At 58.1% G+C, this 19,253-nt stretch overlaps 1 protein-coding gene across 4 annotated transcripts in view; it reads right to left on the reverse strand.

Annotated features, from left to right (window-relative positions):
• The window catches only part of STARD8 (StAR related lipid transfer domain containing 8), a 59,709-nt gene that overhangs the window by 2,277 nt on the left and 38,179 nt on the right, over positions 1-19,253 (reverse strand). For 3 of the 4 annotated variants that reach the window (XM_051630283.1, XM_051630286.1, XM_051630285.1), the window contains 11 exons: positions 12,055-12,126; positions 9,889-9,970; positions 7,411-7,474; positions 5,475-6,835; positions 4,229-4,402; positions 3,595-3,754; positions 2,117-2,315; positions 1,775-1,985; positions 1,426-1,540; positions 880-1,095; positions 165-382 (listed from right to left, as the gene is read on the reverse strand). In XM_051630283.1, coding sequence (XP_051486243.1) covers positions 165-382; positions 880-1,095; positions 1,426-1,540; positions 1,775-1,985; positions 2,117-2,315; positions 3,595-3,754; positions 4,229-4,402; positions 5,475-6,835; positions 7,411-7,474; positions 9,889-9,970; positions 12,055-12,126 — 2,872 coding nt within the window. Of the gene's footprint in view, positions 1-164; positions 383-879; positions 1,096-1,425; positions 1,541-1,774; positions 1,986-2,116; positions 2,316-3,594; positions 3,755-4,228; positions 4,403-5,474; positions 6,836-7,410; positions 7,475-9,888; positions 9,971-12,054; positions 12,127-13,784; positions 13,970-19,253 lie in introns of those variants that run through there. The other variant, XM_051630284.1, reaches the window with a different exon arrangement.

The raw sequence follows: 19,253 nt of genomic DNA on the forward strand, positions 1-19,253 counted from the left end.
TGGGACACAGCTCAGCTCCATCCCTGCAAGCCCACCATGGGCAGCCCCTGCCCACCCCCCAGGGTCTGCATGAGAAGCAGGGAGCTGGGGTAGCCCATACAACCCAGACGGGACCCACCAAACTGAGACCAGACCCTCCCACCCGGGTCCTTCCCAGCCCTCACCGGAGCACCACGCAGTCCCGGCGTGGGTGGGGTGCCATGCTGTCGGTCACGTAGTGATAGACCTCCATGTTCTTCTCCAGGGCCTCCACCACTTTGCTCTGCAGCAGGTCCTCGTCCCAGAGGTGACGCTCCCGGAGCACCCGGTGCAGCACCGTGGCCGGGGGGGCTTCCACCTCTGTGGAGACCTTCCACAAGCGCAGAGGGTGCCCATCTCCAACCTGAGGGGACAAGGGAAGGGTCAGGCAGGTGGTCCTGTGGGACCCCCCAGTGCTAGCCCCCCAAGTGGCTTTACCAGTGGCTCCTACTGCCATGGAGCAGCACATCTGCTTCCTAGTGAGGAGATTGGGGTGGGATGGGGTGGAATGGAATGGGACAGGGTGGAATGGGGTGGGCTGGGGTGGGATGGGATGGAAGTGGAGCTGCTCTGGCTGCTGGACAGTGGCTGGATGCAGACAACCAGCTCCTCTGCTAACACCACCAGGGTGGGCTCTCTGTGGGACTGCCGGGTTCAGAGCAGCCTCCATCCCAGAGCTGCCTACCTTGCAGCCCCTGCTCTGGCCAGGGAAGGGGTTGCTGATCCCTCCTCACTGAAGGGAACAAGCACCAAGGTTGTCAGTGGGTTGGCAGGTGCCCACAGGACCCATGGCACTCAGTGGTCACCCTGTACACATTTCCCCACATGATTACAAGCCCTCCTCCACACAGAAGCATTTACCTTTTTGCAGGAGAGCTCTGTGTTCAGGGGCCCTGGGGTGCTCAGCCACCCCTTGAACTTCTCAGACGACTCTTTGAGCAGGTTCTGGACACTCTGCTCAAAGTAGGAGTGTAAGTCCTTGCTTTCCCCCTGGCACATGAAGTCAGCCAGGGGGTGGGGGTAAGCATCTGCTGCCATATAGGAGCTGCTCAGCTGGAGCAAGATGTCATGGGAGACCTACAAGGCAAGAGGATATCGATCTTCAGAAAGCCAGTGGGATTCTACACGGTCTTTGTGAGTGGTCCTGGGCAGGTAGAAAACCCCAGCTCCTCACCCCACCACAGATAGAGGAAGGATGGACAGAGTCTCCCTGGACATACATCCTGCATCACCATGAGGTGCAGCTGGGCTTCACTCCCAGGGATGACTGACCCCACCGGTGGACGTGTGCCCTTATCTGGTCCCACACTGACTCCACAGGACCAGTACTCCACTGGTGAGGTCACATCTCTCACTGTCAGTGCCCAGGGAGGCCAACGCCAGCCTGGACACACCACAGCCACCCACCTGGAAGAGCTTCTTACAGTCAGTGATCATGTGGGAAAGCCCCTGCGTCGCAGCCATGTTCTCATTGAGGTCCTTCTGGTCAGGCTTCCCCATGGTGCCTCTCTTGTGTATCACCCTGGAGGGAAGCAGGCACTGATGGGACTGGGTAGGTGGGGAGCTCACCTGCCTCTACCCCCCCATTGTCCAGGGGACCCACCCCCTTCACAAAGCAGAGTGATGGGGAGCTGTGCTGAGAGCATGTGGTGTTCCCACCATGCCTGACCCTAGTCTGCTGGCTCCTCCCAGGATGGGCAGGGAGGGGATGACGGGAGGCAGAGGCTGCAGGAAGGCTGGGGATGCCCACCCTTACCTTGGAGAGGTGCTTTCCTTCTTGGACACATTGAGGTGGAAGATGGAGGGGGCCAGGCACACGGCCAGGTTCCCGGCGGTCATCTGGTTCTCCTCAGCAGAAGCAATGTCACTCAGGAAGTAGAGCAGGGTCTGCAGAACCTCCCGGTTCTCGTCGGGCATCAGGATGACGGCCGCCTGCACCGCCTGCAGCCGCTGCTCCTTGGGCACGACTGCAAGGACAGGGCAAGGCCCGTGGTCAGCAGGCTCAGCCCCGAGGGCCACCACCTGTCTCCATCCAAACCAACAGAGAGATGCCTCCTCCCTGGGAGACCCCAGGCTCCATGCCCCGCCCAGCACTTACACTGGTAGATCTGCAGGAAGGTGTCCGTCAGCTTGCTGGTGAAGATGGGCTCGGGCAGGTCACGGAAATACTGCTTCAGCAGGTCAGCCACGTCGTAGGCAGACTGCCCCTCGTAGCTGACGTGGTCAGGGCTGGTCTCGTTCATGTGCCGCAGAGCCTGGATCCGGGACTTCACCCCTGACTTGCGGAAAATACCAACCTGCCAGGGGAGAGAATCACAGAGTCGTTTAGGTTGGGAAAGGCCTGTCACATCATCAAGTCCAAACCTGACTCTACCAAGTCCACTGCTAAACCATGTCCCTCAGCACCACGTCTCCATGACTCCACCACTTCCCTGAGCAACCTGTCCCAGTGCTTGACAACCCTTTCTGTGAAGAAATTGTTCCTAATGTCCAGCCTGAACCTCCCCTGGTACAACTTGAGGCCATTTCCTCTCATCCTATCACCTCTTACTGGTGAGAAGAGACCGGCACTTGCCTCTCTACAACCTCCTGTCAGGCAGTTGTAGAGAGCAATAAGGTCTCCCCTCAGCCTCCTTTTCTCCAGATTAAACAGCCCCACCTCCCTCAGCTGCTCTTCATAAGACTTATCCTCAAGACCCTTCACCAGCTTGGTTGCCTTTCTCTGTACCTGCTCCAGCACCTCGATGTCCTTATACTGGGTGCCCAAACTGAGCACAGTACTCAAGGTGCAGCCTCACCAGTGCCAAGCACAGGGGGACAATCACCACTCTAGACCTGCTGGTCACACTATTCCTGAGGTAGGCCATGATGCTGTTGGCCTTCTTGGCCACTTGGGCACACTGCTGGCTCATATCAGCCAGCTGTCAATCAACACCCCCAGGTCTCTTTCTGCTGGGCAGCTCTCCAGCCACACTTCCCCAAGCCTGTAGTGTTGCCTGGGGTTGTTGTGGCCCAAGTGCAGGATCCAGCACTTGGCCATGTTGAAGCCCATACAATTGGCCTCAGCCCATCAATCACCCCTGTCCAGGTCCCTCTGAAGAGCCTTCCTACCCTCGAGCAGATCAACACTCCCACCTAATTTAGTGTTGTCTGCAAACTTACAGAGGGTGCTCTCAATCTCCTCATCGAGGCCAGTGATAAAGATATTAAACAGGAGTGGCCCCAGCACTGAGCCCTGGGGAACACCACCAGGACCAGCTGCCAACCAGATTGAACTCCATTCACCACCACTCTCTGCAGAGCAGTTTTGCTGCTTGAGTCCAGGGCGGGCACTGAGCCAGGAGGTGCCCAGGCAGACTTCCATGGGACAGACAAGGAAGCCCCTTCCCCAAAGGAGAAGCCTGCGTGAGGGGTGGCTGAGGAGACAGCAGCAAGTGTGGAGTTTCCACAGGCAATCTCACCTCCCCCCCCCCCCCAACACTTCACCACAGCCAAGTGCTGCAAGAGGTGAATAAACAGCACCGCTGCATGAGAGGTTTCCCTCCAAAGTCCCCCCAGCCAGGGCTGCAGCATCACCTGGTCCAGACACTGGCTGCGGATGTAGCGCAGGGCTTGCTGGATGCTCTGCGGCAGCGGCTGCCCCGTCCGCTGCACGTTGATGATGGGTGGCACCCCAAAGACTGTCTTGTCCCTGTAGTCGGGGACTTTACTGCGCTTCATGAACTTGGGCACAGTCCTGCAGGGTGGGACAGACAGACATCGGTGCAAGGAACAGCTCCCTCACAGAAGGGACGCGCACACACACACGTGCACGTGCCCTGTTTGGAATATCAGCAAAGGCCACTCGCACGCAGCAACTGCAACTCCTTTTATTAAGCCAAAATGCTTTGATACTTGGCTACAAAAGGAAATTACTGGCCCTCTTTCTTATGCAGCTGCAGCATTTTTAATGCCTCACAAATACCTGCATCCCTCTCGGATGCAGATAACGCTGAGAGCCGAGGCATCAGCTTCCAGCTCACACTTGCCAGGATGGCCACGGCAGTGCAGGCCAAAGACAGCTCGTGTTTCATCTCTTCCCCCTCCCTCTCCATCACCTCCACACACCAAAGGTGCCCCAGGCTGTGGGATGCAGGCTGGGAGGTAGTGTCTGGCACAGCACAGAGCCTGCATCCACCATGGCAGCGCCTTCCCTCTCCCTCCAGCTCACCACGTCCAGGCTTGCTTGTGGGGCACGGAGTACTTCTCCATGATGGCCGTGAGGCGGAGCAGGGAGCACTTCTGGAGCAGGTTGAGCTGGGCTGAAGACTGGCGGTTGATCTCCAGGGAGGCAGAGTTCAGGCTGGGCCGGTGCGAGTTCTGGAAACTGTGCCAGCGCAGCTTTCTGCGGGGAAAGGATGGGGGTGGAAGAGCTGGAGAGCCCAGGGAAGGGCCCTTCCCCTTCCAGTGCTCTTGGGGGAAGGTGAGGACATAGCAGAGCCGGGCTGAGCTCAGAGATCCCAACGCCAGCCCTGGTGCCACAAGTGCTGCTTCCTCACCCCATGTGCTCACAAACCCACAGTGGGAGGGTGCCAGGAAGAGGAGGAGAGATGCATTCCCTTGCCTCCAAGGACTGGTTCCTACCTCTGGATCCCCTGAAACAACCAGCAACCCCTCCACTTGCACCCCAGGCTCACTGGCCCACCCCAGCACCCGAGGGCTGTGCTGGGCTGCAGCAGGGCAGAGCTCAGGTGCTCAGGGTGACACATGCCAGCAGGACTACCACGCAGAGCAATGCCATGGCAAAGCAGACATCTCCAACACCTGTTTTCTCCAGAAGAAAAGACACCCCAAGGAGGCACTGAGCTCTTGGGAACCTGCTAAAGCCCTTCCCAAGTCTGTGTTGCTCCAGGAAGGCTCCTGCCAGCTGCTCTGGTGCATCTCCAAGCACAGAAAGGCAAAAGGGACATTCCCAGCTAATGAAAAAAGACATCCCTCTCTATCCCTCCATGCCTGCAGGCACATCACCCTCCAGCACTTGCCCAGGAGGGGCTAGAAAAGTCTCATAATTCAGCCACGGCTAGAGTTTTCTGAGGCAAACTCAAGGCAGCACTAGCAGATGGGAAGCAAGTGCCTCCTTCATTTAGCTCAGTAAATGAAAAGCCACGTAATTACGGGCACGTGCAGGCAGAGGAGGGGGGGGGTGCCCAGCGCAGGCAGCAGCAGCAGCAGCGGCAGCAGGAGCAGCGGCAGCAGCGGCAGCGGCAGCAGCAGCAGCAGCAGCAGCAGCGCCTCGCAGCCAGCAGAGCGCACCCGCGCCCCGCCTGCAGCCCCGCGGGAACAGCCGCGCATCCCTGCTGCAGAACCCACGGTGGGATGGGGAAGGGGCTTGTAGTGATCCCCTGGTGATCGCTCCGAGGCCAAGTCTTCCCAGGGATGGTGGAAGGGAGCAGGACATAGCCCCAGCCCCGGCTCACCTGCAGGGCCTGGTGAGCGACGCTCCCACCCCGGAGTCCCGGCGCTCCCGCATCTCCATCTCCTCGGCCTCGTTCAGGGAGTTGCCCGTGCTGTCAAAGTCACTGGCAGAGGTGCCGACGTCCGACATGGACCGCTCTTCGAAGTGCAGGTTGGAGGGTTCTCCTCCCGAGTCCGATTCCCCATCATCGTCCTCGTCCTCCTCCTCCTCCTCATCCTCCTCGCCCCGCTCCTCCCCAGCCAGGTCGGGGGAGATGGCTTTATACCAGAGCTCCACCTTCTGCTGCAGGCCCCACATGTGCTGCAGGATGTCGTCGAGGTTCTCGTAGGTCACCTCCCCGTCCGCCTTGCAGAAATCCTCGCTGCTGCCAGTCTCTGGCACGTTGTCGTACACGCTGACCCGGCTGCCCAGGGAGCTGCAGGAGCCGCGGCGCCGGCGGCAGGTGAAGCCCCGTGGGGAGGACGAGCCCCCCGCGCTGCTGCTGCTGCCTCCTCCTCCCTCCAGCCCCGCCCCTGCATTCCCCGATTTCCAGTGGGCCAGGGAGCTGCCGCCCAAGGGACACAAGCTCTCGATGGAGAGGGATTTGGGGAAGGTGCCCGGCTTGTGGTCCCGGGGGATGTAGACGCGGCAGCCCCCCCGGCACGGCTGCTGGTGGTGCTGGCAGGCTCCGGCCGCCGCAGCCGCCCCCGGGTCCTCCAGGTAGACGGCACCACGCTTTGAGTCGGAGCTCCCCTTGCTCCCACCCGAGCCCTGCAAGCGGTGAGTCCTGTACGATACCGAGAAGAAGTGTTTTTTGCCACGGAAAGAGGCAGATATCCCTCTTTTAGGGGAGCTGGCCTTGGTGGCTGCCACGTTCATCTTCAGGGACCCCCATCCTGGTGCGGCTGCGACGCTGCCCTGCGGGGCCACCTTCTCTTCCAGGTCGGCTTTCTCCTTGTCCTTCCTTCGGAGGGACTCGATCCTCTTCAGGAAGCTGCGAGACCGTCGCTTCTTCAGCTTCTCCTTGGAGCCCTGGCCACGGCCTGGGGGCTGCTCTGGCAAGGAGTGCTGGCTCAGGCTGTGGCTGGAGGTGGCGATGGCACAAGGAGGGGACAGGGGACTGGGTGGCACAGTCCCAGTGCCCAGCGTGCCACCGGTGCTGCCGCTGCTGCCGCTGCTGTGCAGGGACACAGCCTCCGGGTTGGTGCTGAGGTCCGTGAGGATGCTCTCACGGCTGGACACCGGCCTCATGCTGGAGTTCAGGACCTCAGAGCCCTGGGAGAGGATGTCGACGGACCCCACCCGGGACCACCTCTTGCTGTCCCTCTGGAAAGTCCACCGGTCACTGATGGCACACAGGTCTTCCTCCTCAGAGTCTTCATTCTGAAGGTGGTTGAGAACAGGGGACAATCAACCAGTATCATGGAGGGTCAGCGTGTTCCCCTGCCCCACTCTCCTGGGATGAACAGCCCAGCAAAGGGCACAGTCCATAGCAAAGTCCCTTAGACCCACTCTGCTCCCCTTTGGCTCCAGGAGCCATCGGGCACCATTTTGCCGTGCCCAAGGGCCATACTGTGCTGGGCAAGGGAAGGTGCTGCTGCCAGGCTACCTCCAGATGGCTACTGGGCAGTCAGGACATCCCTCCAGAGCCTCCTTGCAAACCCCAGCCACACGTGGGTCAAAATAAGGACAGTCAGAATGAGCAGGGACAGCCCCAGTAATGGGGTTCCACTGACAGGGCCTCAGGGAAGTGCAGGGGCAGAGGGCAAACACAGGCACCCCCCAGGCACCTCTGGGCCGTGTCCGTCCTGGGAGACAGTGGGACAGATAAACCAGGAGCACTGGGTGCTGCCCTGTGCCAGTGGCAGCCTGGGAGGATGCCTCTGTTATGACCAAACACAGGGTTGCTGCACACCTGCCCCCCAGCCCCCTCCTGCCCTTCAGCACCAAGGACATACCTGTTTACGCTGAAAGTGAACTTCCAGCTTCATGGAGGCACACGTGTTCAGGGTCATCAGCCTCCTGCAAGAAACCATGAGAGGCTTTACCCTGGTTCTGGCCCCCACGGCCACCACAGCACTTGTTTTTTCCAATTTATTTTTTCCCCTGTTTCTGCTTTAGAGCCCCTGTTGTTTGCCATCACCTGTCACCCAGCAGCTGTGGCTGCAGGGATCAGAGGAGCACGCGGAGCTCGGCACAGCTCCAAGCCTGCTCCCACGGGAGCGTGGCGCCCCGAGCTGCACCTGCAGAGCTCTGAGGGCACCCCACACCCCTGCTGGCAACCCCAAACCTCCACCAGCACCCCACATCCCTGCCACCCACCCAGGCACCCCGTCACACGGACCTTTGGCTTGGCAGCCAAGGGGTGACATAGCTCGAGTGGCACAAGCCCTTGGTTGGGGCCAGCAGGGATTTTGCAGGCGCAGCCCTGGGAGCAGCACTTGGCCCCTGGGCACAGGCACCAGGACATCCCAGCAGGGCATAAATACCCCTGCCCACTCCAGCACGCCGTGCTTGCTCACCCATCCAAGGACACCTGTGTCCCAGGGACCCCTGTCAGGGGCAAGGATGGACCCCAGTCCTTCATGTCTGCCCAACCTACACTGGCTGCTCCTTTTTTCTCTACACAAGGGAATGAATATCTGCTTAATTCACTTTAATTACCACCTTCATTAATGCTACTACAAGCACTTTTGTTCCAGCTTGCAAATGCCACATCTGCACAGCCAGAAAACAAGCCTCAGAGACATTTCACCAAAAATTCAACTAATGCCCCTCCTGCAATGCCAATGAAACCCCTCGAAGCCCCCTGCCCACAGGCAAGGTCCTGCAGCACATCCTGTGACAGGGTTAAATGCATGAGATGTGGCAGAGGGAGCAAGATGGAAGCACTCATGTATTAAGGGGCAAGAGGACACATTCAGGAGGTTCATTCTCTTGGAAGAGCTGCACTTCCCAGGGCTCTTTCAGACCTTTCTGCTAGGCAGATGCTGCAGGAGATCACCTTAGGGACCCCAGAGACAGCCTGGGGACATGTGTGGCCCACCCAGCCACATTGGTCCCACAAACAGGGTGACCTGCTCCACAGTTAGAGTAAAACAATCTCAGAAGCTCCTGTGGCCAGCTGGGTGATGACAAAAGGATGTAAAAGCTCAGACAGGGAGAGATGGTCAGAGACTTCTCATCACTTCCTACCCAGTTGGGACCACCAGGAGGGAAAACCAGGAGCTCCGGGCACCTGGGAAGCAGTTCATGGGATCCCCTATCCCCTTCCACCCAGCACAGTGGCTTCTCCGTTGGGAAAACAAGTACCAGACCTTTTTCCCAGCCCTCTTTGCCCTGCTGGCAGCAGCACGTGGGAGGGACAGCCAGAGGCAGAGCTCTGTTCTCGGCGTGGAGTCAGCACAGGGGTGACAACATGGCCCGAAAGCCAAGGCAGGGCTGAGTGGGACACAGAGCCCACCTGGACAGACAGACGCTGGGGCAGGAGGGGGTCCCTGCTCTGGGGTGTTAGCTCCTGCTCACGCTGGCACAGTCCCCCTTTCACAGGCACTGCCTTCCCACAGCAACACCCCCAGCAGCTCCCAGAGCTATTTTCAGCCTGCTTGCTGCAAGGAGGAGCATGTCCTGGTGGAAAATGTCCAGGCAGGGCCGCGTTGCCAGGCACTGGGGTGACAAACGTCACACGAAGCCAGAGAGCACTTGTGAGAGCTGAAACCCTCGGGGAGAGCAGCCAAAATCCTCGGGGTCAGGAGGGACACACCAGCACAGGCAACAAAACCACAGTGCAAACCCACTGCTCCTGCAGCTCCTAACGACCCACACAAATGATTAGCAGTGTGTGATGCCCACAGAGCCCCACACACCGCCCCAGTGCTCAGCAAATCCCTGGTTGTGGGCTCCCTCCCCTTCACAGGTGGCACACACCTGATGGCCGAGTCCAACCTCATCCACAGGCACCTCCTCATCCACAGACACCCCCTCATCCACAGCTGCTTTGACCTGAATCTGCCTCATGCCAACAACCCAGCCAGACCCCAGCACTCTGGTGCAGAGACAGTTTCCAAACTCCATTTCATTCTCAGAGAACTTATGAAGGACCCTTGGAAAATAAAACCTAAAATGCACAGGGGACAGGGGGACACAGCTCCATGCCCTGGGACCACAGACAGCAAGGGGCCACCAGGGCAGCAGGCAGTGGAAGAGGAGAGTGTGGGCAGAAGAACTGTGTCTCTCTCCACACCTCTGCTCAGTTTGACAGCTCCACTCTGACCAATTTATTTTTAATTAAGCTCTACAGGCTGGAGTTACCCAAGCTTGAAATTAAAAGCCTGAAAGTCAGGCAAAGAGAAGAATTATTCCTGGAAAATGTTTTCATTCTCCAGGAGCATCCTCGTGCTGCCAGCAAGCCAGGAATGGGTCCAAGGGACTGTTACCTGCACAGGGATTTGAGGGAGTCCTGGTCCAGGAAGCTGTGGTCCTTCTTCACAGCACCGATGTCGAGAGGGAACAATGAGTCTGGGGAGGAAAGCAAGAGGAAGATCAGAAGCTGTTTCTGAACCAGCCACTCCACTGGGCACAAGGGATGGCAGGGAGCGTGGGAGGAGGGAGATGCTCCAAGGAGCATGAGGAGAGATGTCAAGGATTAAGAGCTGGGAGAGCAATGGAGGGAAAAGGCATGGGAGTCTCCTGGGCCACAAGTACCAGTCAGTAGAAGCTGGGAAGTCTGGGGTGTCACATTGCCACTGGGAGCTGCCACCCGTGACAGCCACGGCTGCAGGAGGGGAACCTATGGAGAAGGACAGTCCCACTGAGCCAGCTGGGAGGAAGGAGACTTTACTCCTTGCTCTGGAGAGTTAAAGCCATGGGAAAGGCTCCTGCTGGGCTGGGGTGCCAGGCTGGCCACTGCACTTGGAGGGATGAGCTGGTTCCGGAACCCACACCAGCCCTGCAGCACTTTCCTCCACCCACAGCTCTGATCCCAGCTGAGCACAGCTGGAGTCCAAGAAACCCTCAGCACCTTCCCTCTGCACCTCATGGGGGTTTTTGAAGAGTGGCCACCTCCCTAACATTGCCAAGAGCCATCCTGGTGCCCCATAAGGAAATATATTATACATGCATGGCTCGCTCATCAATGATGCTCTCCTCCCACCTATCCCACTGGGCAAGAAAGCCTCTTAGCTCCCCTGGGAGAGCCAGGAGCTGCTAAGGGGTCTCCCAGGGGAATAAAGCCATACTGGTATGGTTGTACAGTAGATCTAGCATCTCCTCAATCCCCCCCCATGCTTCAAGGGCCATGTCTCCACAGGCTCACTGGCCTTGGGGCAGGGGCTGCAGGACCACCCAGAGGTGGTACCTGCCCAGCATCTTCAGGCAGAGCTCATTCTAGGTCAGGTAGGTGAGGGTGGTGCCTGAGGGCCTCCATCCTGTTCCCTGCTCATCTCCATGCACTCAGAGACAGCTCTGCTGGGACCAGCTATGTAGGACTTGCACCATTAACCACAAGCATCTAAGCCCAGCTGTTAATGAAGCTGTCGAGTGCAGTCACCAAGGGGGTGCTGAGCCCTGCCATCTGGGGAGAAAAACAGAATGAAACACTTGGAGGATGTGGAAAATTTTGCTCAGAGAGGCTGGAAAAAGGACCGGTTTATTCATAGACTCCAGCACCCGCTCCTCCTGTGAGCAGCCCTGGGGGCCAGCACCTGGGGCTGGGTGTCACCTGCAGGAACCCGGAGGGTCCCCGCACGTGGCTGTGTGAGGAGCAGACCCTAAAATAGAAACCAGAGGCAACGAGGCAGCCTGTAAAGCCATCACCAGGGGGCAAGAGTGTGGCTCCCGCACGTGTGGTGGGGGTGGGGGGGTGGAAGGCCCTGGCCAAACAATAGCCCCCCCTGAAGCCCGCCGGAGACCCGGCTTCCCGCTATTGTCCCAGCCCTCCGGGGCTGCAGCCACCACTCCTCGGCCCCTCTGCCCTCCCAGCAGGGACCAGCAGCCCAGCTTAAGGGTCTTAAGCAAACCCAGATAAGCCAGAGGCAAGACCCATAAGCAGGGTCACCCTGCAAATCCCCCATGGGTTGCAGGGCATGAGGTGAGAGAGGGTCTGTCAGGGGGTCTGTCCATCCCTTGTACCCTGGGAGCCTTAGGGCATGGTGACCTGCTCTGCTCTGGACACTGGGACCTGCTGTGTCCCGGGCATGGCTTGCTGGGTGAAGGTGCAGACCCTGCTGCCAAAGGGCATTTTGGGGGCAGGACACGCCAGCGGGGAGGCAGGAGGACACGCTCACACTCCAAGTTCCCTACGCTGGCTGCCCCTGCGTTCCCACCCTCTGCAAACACTCCCTGAAGTCCTGAAGAGCTGACACGGCTCTTCCCAGCCCAAGCAGCCGCCCCTGGCCTCCTGGCAGCCCTGCCTGAAGGGGAAAAGTTCAGGAATGCAGGCTCTCCAGGCCACTGCCAAGCCTGAAGACTTATTTAACACATGATCGTATAATTAGTAAATGATCCTCCCTATCTTCTCCTCTCCTTGCAGTCCCCTCGGGGTATTTGGTCAAGACACAGGGTATGGGAGCAGGGAGCAGGACAGAGGAGGAGGCTGCTCTCACCTTCGTAGAGCTGCGCATACTGGGGGAATCCCGCCGCCCGCAGCCACTCACAGGCTTTCTTGGCTTCGGTTTCTGAAAGAGAGCAAAGAACCAGCCTGAGCATCCCCCCCAGCAGCAGCAGTGCTCCCCCATCAGCCCAGCTCCCCAGCTCCTGCAGTGGGAGCAGCTTCCAAACCCGTGTTTCACTTGCACAGGCAGAGGAAGCAAACCTGCCCTGGGGCGTGGGCAGCAGTGGGCACAGGGGGGTCCCTGCCCACGGCAGCAGGAGCTGCTCGGCTTTGCCCTCTGCAGCACAGGCAGAGAGGAGGAGGTAACAGGAACGACGAGGCCACAAGACACAACTTTAACCTCCCAGTGAAACGTTACCTTTCTGAATGCACCAAAGCAAATACAGTGCTCTGCCAGACCAGAGAGGAAGATCCTTATTTTTAATAATTAGTTCAGAGCTTATCAAAGCTTAGGGCAAACAGCCTCCAGAAAAACCTGCCAAAGAAACCTTTCCTTCTCCCTCCTTCTCCCCACCACCCCTGACCACCTCACCTCTTCCTTCAAGCTGGCATTCATCCCGGCAGTCACCAAAACCCCAATGGTTTCCTCCACCCCCCTGCCTGGCCAGTTCCCACCCCTCACACACGGCTCAGCTATCGCCTGGATGAGCCCATCCAACCACCAGCACTATTTTCTGGGAAATTTCTCAGATTTACAGGACTTGAGGCAAAACAGCCCAAAGCTCACGCAGCCAAAGCAAGCTGCTGCCTGGTGTTGGCAGCCCGTGGGCTGCTGAGATTTATACTTCTGAGGGTGACAAACATTTGACCTCAAGTGTAGAAAATGTGACAGCAATTTCAGGGTCTCGCCCATCCCTCCTAGAGGCACCACCCAGCACAGACCAGCCTGAGGCTGGATCCACCCAAAGTGGATTGCAGCAAAACACCCCGATTTCATCACCAACCACCAGCAGCCCCAGCCCACAGCTCTGGCTGGGTTTGCAATTACAAAGATACAGCAGAGATTTAAAAAAAAAAAAAAAAAAAAAAGCCCCAAACAAGCAGTTCAGTTCAGGACAGGATCAAGCCATAACCCTGGACCCAAATACTTCAGTTTTGGGAAGAAAGTTTGGAATGAGCATCTGCATCTGGATCCAAACTGTGCAGCTTCCATGAACTGTGCCTTGAGCCTGAAATCCATGGCTGACCCCTCCTTGCCCTTGGCAGGTTCCAAAACTAGTAAACCCACTGGAGATCTTAATCCCAGAGCCTGCCAGGGTCAGCCCAGTCCTGGTGGAGCCCCACATCCCTCCGGAGCCACCCAGAGCCCCTGCAGGGAAGGCACCCTGTGGCTGCCACCACCCAGCCTGGGGGGCACCATGACTCACGGTCCGTGTGCATGGGCTTTGGTGATGATGGCTCCCGAGAGCAGACCCCTGCCACTTCACCATGGTGGGCAGGGTCCAAGGATGGGCATTTCCCACCTCCCCCCCATGACCAACAGACCTGCCACCACCCCCTCCTACTCTGCCCTGCTCCTCCATGGTTCACAGTGGAGCTGCTGGCCATGGGGCCAGCACAGCTGGAGGCTGCAGCTCAGGTGCCTCTAGCCAAGAACAGAAACACCAACCTCCCACCCTGCTTCTGCCCCATGAAATCCTGACCACCCACTGCCCCCAGGAGGGATGGGCCTGGCATTCCCCAGAGAAGGGCAGGCAGAGAAGAGCCATGAGCCGAGCTTACCCCTGATGGTGGAGGGGCTGAACTGATAGAAGAGCATGGCCAGGACACCGAGGGGCACGGCGCAGTCATCCAGAGGACACACGGGAGCTGTGTGACACCCAGTGTGGCCACACAGAGCAGGCGGGACGGGACAGGGAGCAGCAGGGACAGGCTGGGATGGGACAGGGAGCAGGCAGGATGGAGCCAGGGCTGCAGCAGGATGCTTCTGCTCAGGGCTGAGCCCAGCCACCCACTGCCTGGGTGGAAATGAGGAGTCAGAGCACGACATTTCCTTCCCCTCCGCCGCCTCCTCCCAGGGCTGCCGGAGGGGCGGGGGGGCCATTCCTCTTCTTGCCCTGTTCTGGAGCCAGGTCCCAGACTTTGCCCACTGCAATGAGTCCTGCATTCCCCCCCACCCAGAGCCCAGGCACGAGGATCACGGCCACCAAGGGCCCCTGCCATCCCAGGCAGGTGCCCTCCCCACAGCCAAGCACTGGCACAGCAAATGTTTCCAAGTGTCCCTGTCCCAGGAGCCAGCTTCCTGCACCCGCCTGCCCTTCCCACAGACGTGCTTTCCCAGGGAAGTGCAGGAAAGGACAGGCAGGCAAACACTCCTGCCTGTGTCCCCAGCCCTCCCTGCCAGCTCCCCCAGACCTTCACTGCCAGGGCAAGGTGACAGGGACACAAACCCCACTCTGGACAGCTGGCAGCACAGGGGCCTGTCCCCGAGCTCCTGGGAGACACTGTCTGGAGATCCTCTGCTGCCTCAAGCCAGGCAGAGCAGCCAAGTGCAGCAGCAATGTTTCCAATGTGGCTGCATCTATAGGTGTGTGAATTCTCTGGTGTCTAATAAAGACTCACCACAGACTACAGCCATCCCTCAGTAGGTCCAGGAAGAGGGTCTTGTTCCCTCCTCTGGTCAGCAAATGGTTTTCACGAGCTTGTAGCAACTTAATATCTTTGCAATCTGTAGTTGAAATGTGGCGGAAATGATCGCATTCAAGTGGTACTGCAGGAGGAGCAGGCACACAGACAGGCACATAAACACTTTCAGAGCCCACACTTCCCTAAGCAACAAAAGGATAAATCCCACGGAGCCACTCACCTTCCCATCACACACCAAACTCAACCTCAGAGGAGCCCAAAACCACCCCATTTCATGAAAGCAGCTGGACAGGGAAATGAGCTGCTTCATCACAGCTTCTGCTTCAGAGGCAGCTCCTCCCCATGTGCCACGAGCCCTTGGTAAACACCCTGACATCCCCAGGGGGGGAACCAGCATCAACACAGTCGCTGGAAAAAGCTCCTGATGGTGCACAGCCCTTACGAGCCACCAGAGAATCCCCTCCAGGCAAAGCTTCTGCCCTTCTCTGGCAGCTGCTGAGGCTGGATGGCATTTCCCAAGGAAAAGGCACCCACAGCTGCTCTCCCCACCTCCTGCACCCAACAAGGGGCAAGTGCTGTGGCCCAAGTGCCACCGAGGTGCGACGGAAGCTCTAACAGGAGCGAGACGGAACACGGGAGGGCAACGCCACTGCAGGCAGGAAAACCAGGTCCCAGCACCTGGCTCTGCACTTTTGCTTTAAAAAATCAAAAGTAAAAAAGGAGAAGGCACCCCCCCAGGATCCCAGCTTCTCACAGCAACTTTCCAAATTCCCCATAAAAACTCCCCCACAGCCAATTAGTGTGAGAAAATAAAACCACATCGTGAAGTTGCCCCCAGTTGCCTAGTGGAAAGCTGTGAAAGCAGCCGTGGGCAGCAGCTCAGGGCCTCTGCTGCCACACTCCAGGGGAAAGCTCTTCTTTCTTTTTTTTTTGCTGTGCTTTCTTCCCATTCCTGCCTTACAGTAAAACTGCTGCCTACAGCAGTGAATACACAGAAGGGGAGCCCAGCTTCCCTTCCCAGTCCATAAACAGAAATATTTGCCTCCCTTTTACAGAACTGACTGAAAACCCTGACACATCTCCCAAATCAGGGGGATGCACCTTCACTGCTTGAAAAAGGAAGGAGCTGAAACAAAGGTATCCCATGGGAAACATGTATCCTACAGCTGCTGAAGGTCCCGGGACCAGGGCATTGCCAGGGAAAGAGGAATTAACTCTGGCTCCTACACCCAGCGCTGTGCTGACTGAAATCAGCGTCACCTCTCTGAACTGAGCAGCACTCAAACACACCCCCACGGCCAAATCTGGGCCCCTCCATGGTGAATGACAGCACCTCTCCCCTCCCAGCATGCTCAGATGAGGTTCCCAGAGCTCAGCTGGGGCTGGAGCCATAGCCAGGGCTCACTGCCCACACCACCCGAGGTTCTCGGAGCAGGAGAGCCTTGCCAAGGTCCAACCAGCCACAAGCATCCCTGTCCCCATGCCGTGTGGCACTCAGCACTGATAAACACCCAGTTATCTGCTTGCAGCCTGGCCAGCTCCCAGCATCATCCAAGCCAACTGCAGGGATTTCAAAGCCACCAGCAGGGACACGGCACAAAGACAGGAATGAGAAACGCAGCCGGATGCTCTCCTGGATGCAGCAGGTTTCCATAATTAACCTTCATGCAGTAAATAGGTCTCACAGGTTTTGGGAACTGCTCCTTGCTACATTGCTGATGAGGAATTGCTCAAATGTCTCCACCACCAAAATGTCCTGTCTGTTCCCAAGGGCACGGCTCTCCTGGGGATGGCACCAGGCAGGGGGGTGGCACTGCAGTGGCACTGCCAGCCCTGGCATTACCAGAGCCTCCCACTGCCCAGTCATGTCCCAGACAGCCCCGAGTGGTGCAGATGAACACTGGGGAAACCTGAGGATAAAAACGCTCCTGGAGGCAGCACAGAAATTGCTGGCTGGTGTTGGCACCTGAGCACTGGCCAGTACAATCTGGGCAAGAAGCTGCCCACTTCCCTGCCCAAGCCACTGGGTTTCTGGATCACCCCATGCATCACCCTCAAACATCACCCCAAGTTCTTCCAGCTGCCCTCCAGCCACCAGCCAGGGCCCCCCTTTCCCTCCCCAGCACCCAGCTTCAGCAGATGCTCATGGTCACCCTGCCCAGCCCCCCCAGCACTGCTCCACCCCCTTTATCTCTGCCCCCTCACATCTGGGCTTAGCGCCAGGGCTGCCTGTAACCACTGCTATCGCTGGACGTGACAGCTTTGGTTTCCTCTCCTGCAAACGAGCCTAACAGTAGCCTCGTGGCTGTTTTGTTCCATTCTAAGAAAGCTCAAGCACAGCTGCCAGCACCCGAAGCAGGGACAACCTCGTGCTTTCTGCTGCAGGGCTGTGACTGTGAGGTCATGGCCCTGAAGAAGCGCAGGGCAATGCCAGTGCTGGGCTGGGCACCCTCCCCAGCCAAAAACCAGCTTCTCCCCTGCAGGAGGGCACCTGAGGCAGGAGTTGCACCCAATCTGCCCAGGGAACACCACCACGCCCACAGACGGCACTTTGAACAACTTAAATTCATGTTTGCAGCCTTTGCTGGCTTTAGTAAAGGCTGCAAGACAGCACCAAAGCAGCCACAGCAGCCCCAAAGGAATGAGGCTTCATCACACCTTTCAAAATGCAAACGTGATTGGTACCCTCTGTACTTTAGGAAGCAAAGAAAACTCCTCCTTCACCTTTCAGTATTCACTCCTCTGGGACAACAAAGCCAAATGTTCACCGCCAGAGAAGCCAACTTTCATCCTCAGCAGCAGCAAAGGGTCTCCTTCTCTCCTGGGCTGTTATTTTAGACCCAATGGCTGAGCAACCAACACCCATGCTCAAGGGGCACAGGGTGCACCAGCTGGAGGTGGCCACAGGACATGGTGAAGGTGGCTGCAGGATGCACTGGAGGTGGCTGCTGCACATGCTGGGGGTGGCAGAGATGGACCGAGCTGGGGGAAGGAGGATGTGGCCAGTTCCTGGAGCTGGGGGCTGCTCCCCTCCATGGCATTAGGTCACACAGCACGGCAGGCTGGACACAGCAGATGTGGGTGAACCAGGCGAGGATTCCTTATGAGGGTGTCCCATAGAATGTTATAGAGCCTGCTCCCATAGGCATCCCCACTCCTCAAAGTCCCAAAGGACCTCTGGCCACCTCAGGCCACCTTCTCCTGGCCCCCAGCTTCAGACTGTCCCCAGGAGCACAAGCCCTGCAGCAGCTCAGGGGTTAAACGCCCCGTGCTGGAGCCTGCAGCTGCAGAGCAGATGGCTGGTGGGAAAGAGGGGATGGAAAGGGCACTGAGAAGAACAGAAACAAAGAGCCAGGAAGGTGCAGACCCTGACCCGTCCTCCTTGCCTCCCCACCTGCATTTCTGCAGCTGCTCTGACCACAGGGGAACCGCAGCCAGGGCAGGAACCCGTGGGGCAGCAAACCCCCCACGCAGGAGGAGGGAGCCCTGCAGGAACAACTCTGTCTAGGTCTGAGGAAGGCAAGGGCAAAGCAAGCTCAGGGCAGCAAGAGCCTCCAGCTCCAGCCCATCCCACACACCACCCTGAGAAGGTCCTTCAGCATGAGCATGGCCAATGGCTTGCCTCTGCCCACACCCAGACTTGGGGTGAAGTTACCATCTTCTCTTTGGAACCAGTTTGGTTCTTCCCTTCCTGGGCTCTAGGCTGGTATTCACTCTGCTGAGCTGCCTGCACCTCTATACACACACATCTGCATGCAAGGGAGAAACTTTCCAGTGAAAACAAGAGTTGGAAAGAGGGTGCTGGCATGGCTGAAGTAGCCAGTAGGAGCCAGCAATGCTGGTGAGTGACCACACTGGAGCAACAGGTCCCTGCCCTTCACTGAGAAGCCACAGCACAATCCCAAACAGCTCAAAGAAAACCATGGCACCCAACTGTGGGGTGAAAAGGCAGAGCTTTACAGGTCCACCTGCCTTCCCCCTTCCCAGCCTGCCCTGTCCAAACACAACTGCTGTGTTCATGGAGCCTGGTGCTGCTTCCACAGCCTGCCCAAAGGCCAAACACTGGATCAGATCTTGTGGTTTCCTCTCAAAAGGTACCTAAGCATGTAATAATTCTCTGCAGCAGCCTCTGCACTACACAAAGAAGTGAGTAGAGTTGTGTCTCCTCCTGTTTAAGGCTTCTAATAATGCAGCCATTACTGTATTGAATAGATGCTGGCATATGTGTGTGTGTTCCTACTGCCCCGGGGCTTCTGGGGGCTGATCTCCCACTTCTGTGACTGGGAACCCGGAGGAGAAGCAAGATGAAAACAGCTGCTCAGATGTTGAACAGAACCGACCCATCTTGCCCATCCTGGATCCCACTCTTTCCAAAATGGCCCTGCTGTGTTCCTGTTGGTCATCCCTCGGGTCTCCCAGGATGGATGCCAGCAGTGCCCCAGCTCCTGATGGTGCTGGCAGCACCAGGGCTTGGCATCCCAGGGCCAGCACAGGTCAGCCAAGCCTTCAGCTCCTCACTGAGGAGAGCTGGCACCTGCATTTCCTCACACAGAGAACAACCAGAGCTGCTTGGCAGAGCACTGCCCCCATCCCCACACAAACCAC

Source organism: Apus apus, chromosome 12 (genome assembly GCF_020740795.1).
Source record: "Apus apus isolate bApuApu2 chromosome 12, bApuApu2.pri.cur, whole genome shotgun sequence".
NCBI lineage: Eukaryota > Metazoa > Chordata > Aves > Apodiformes > Apodidae > Apus > Apus apus.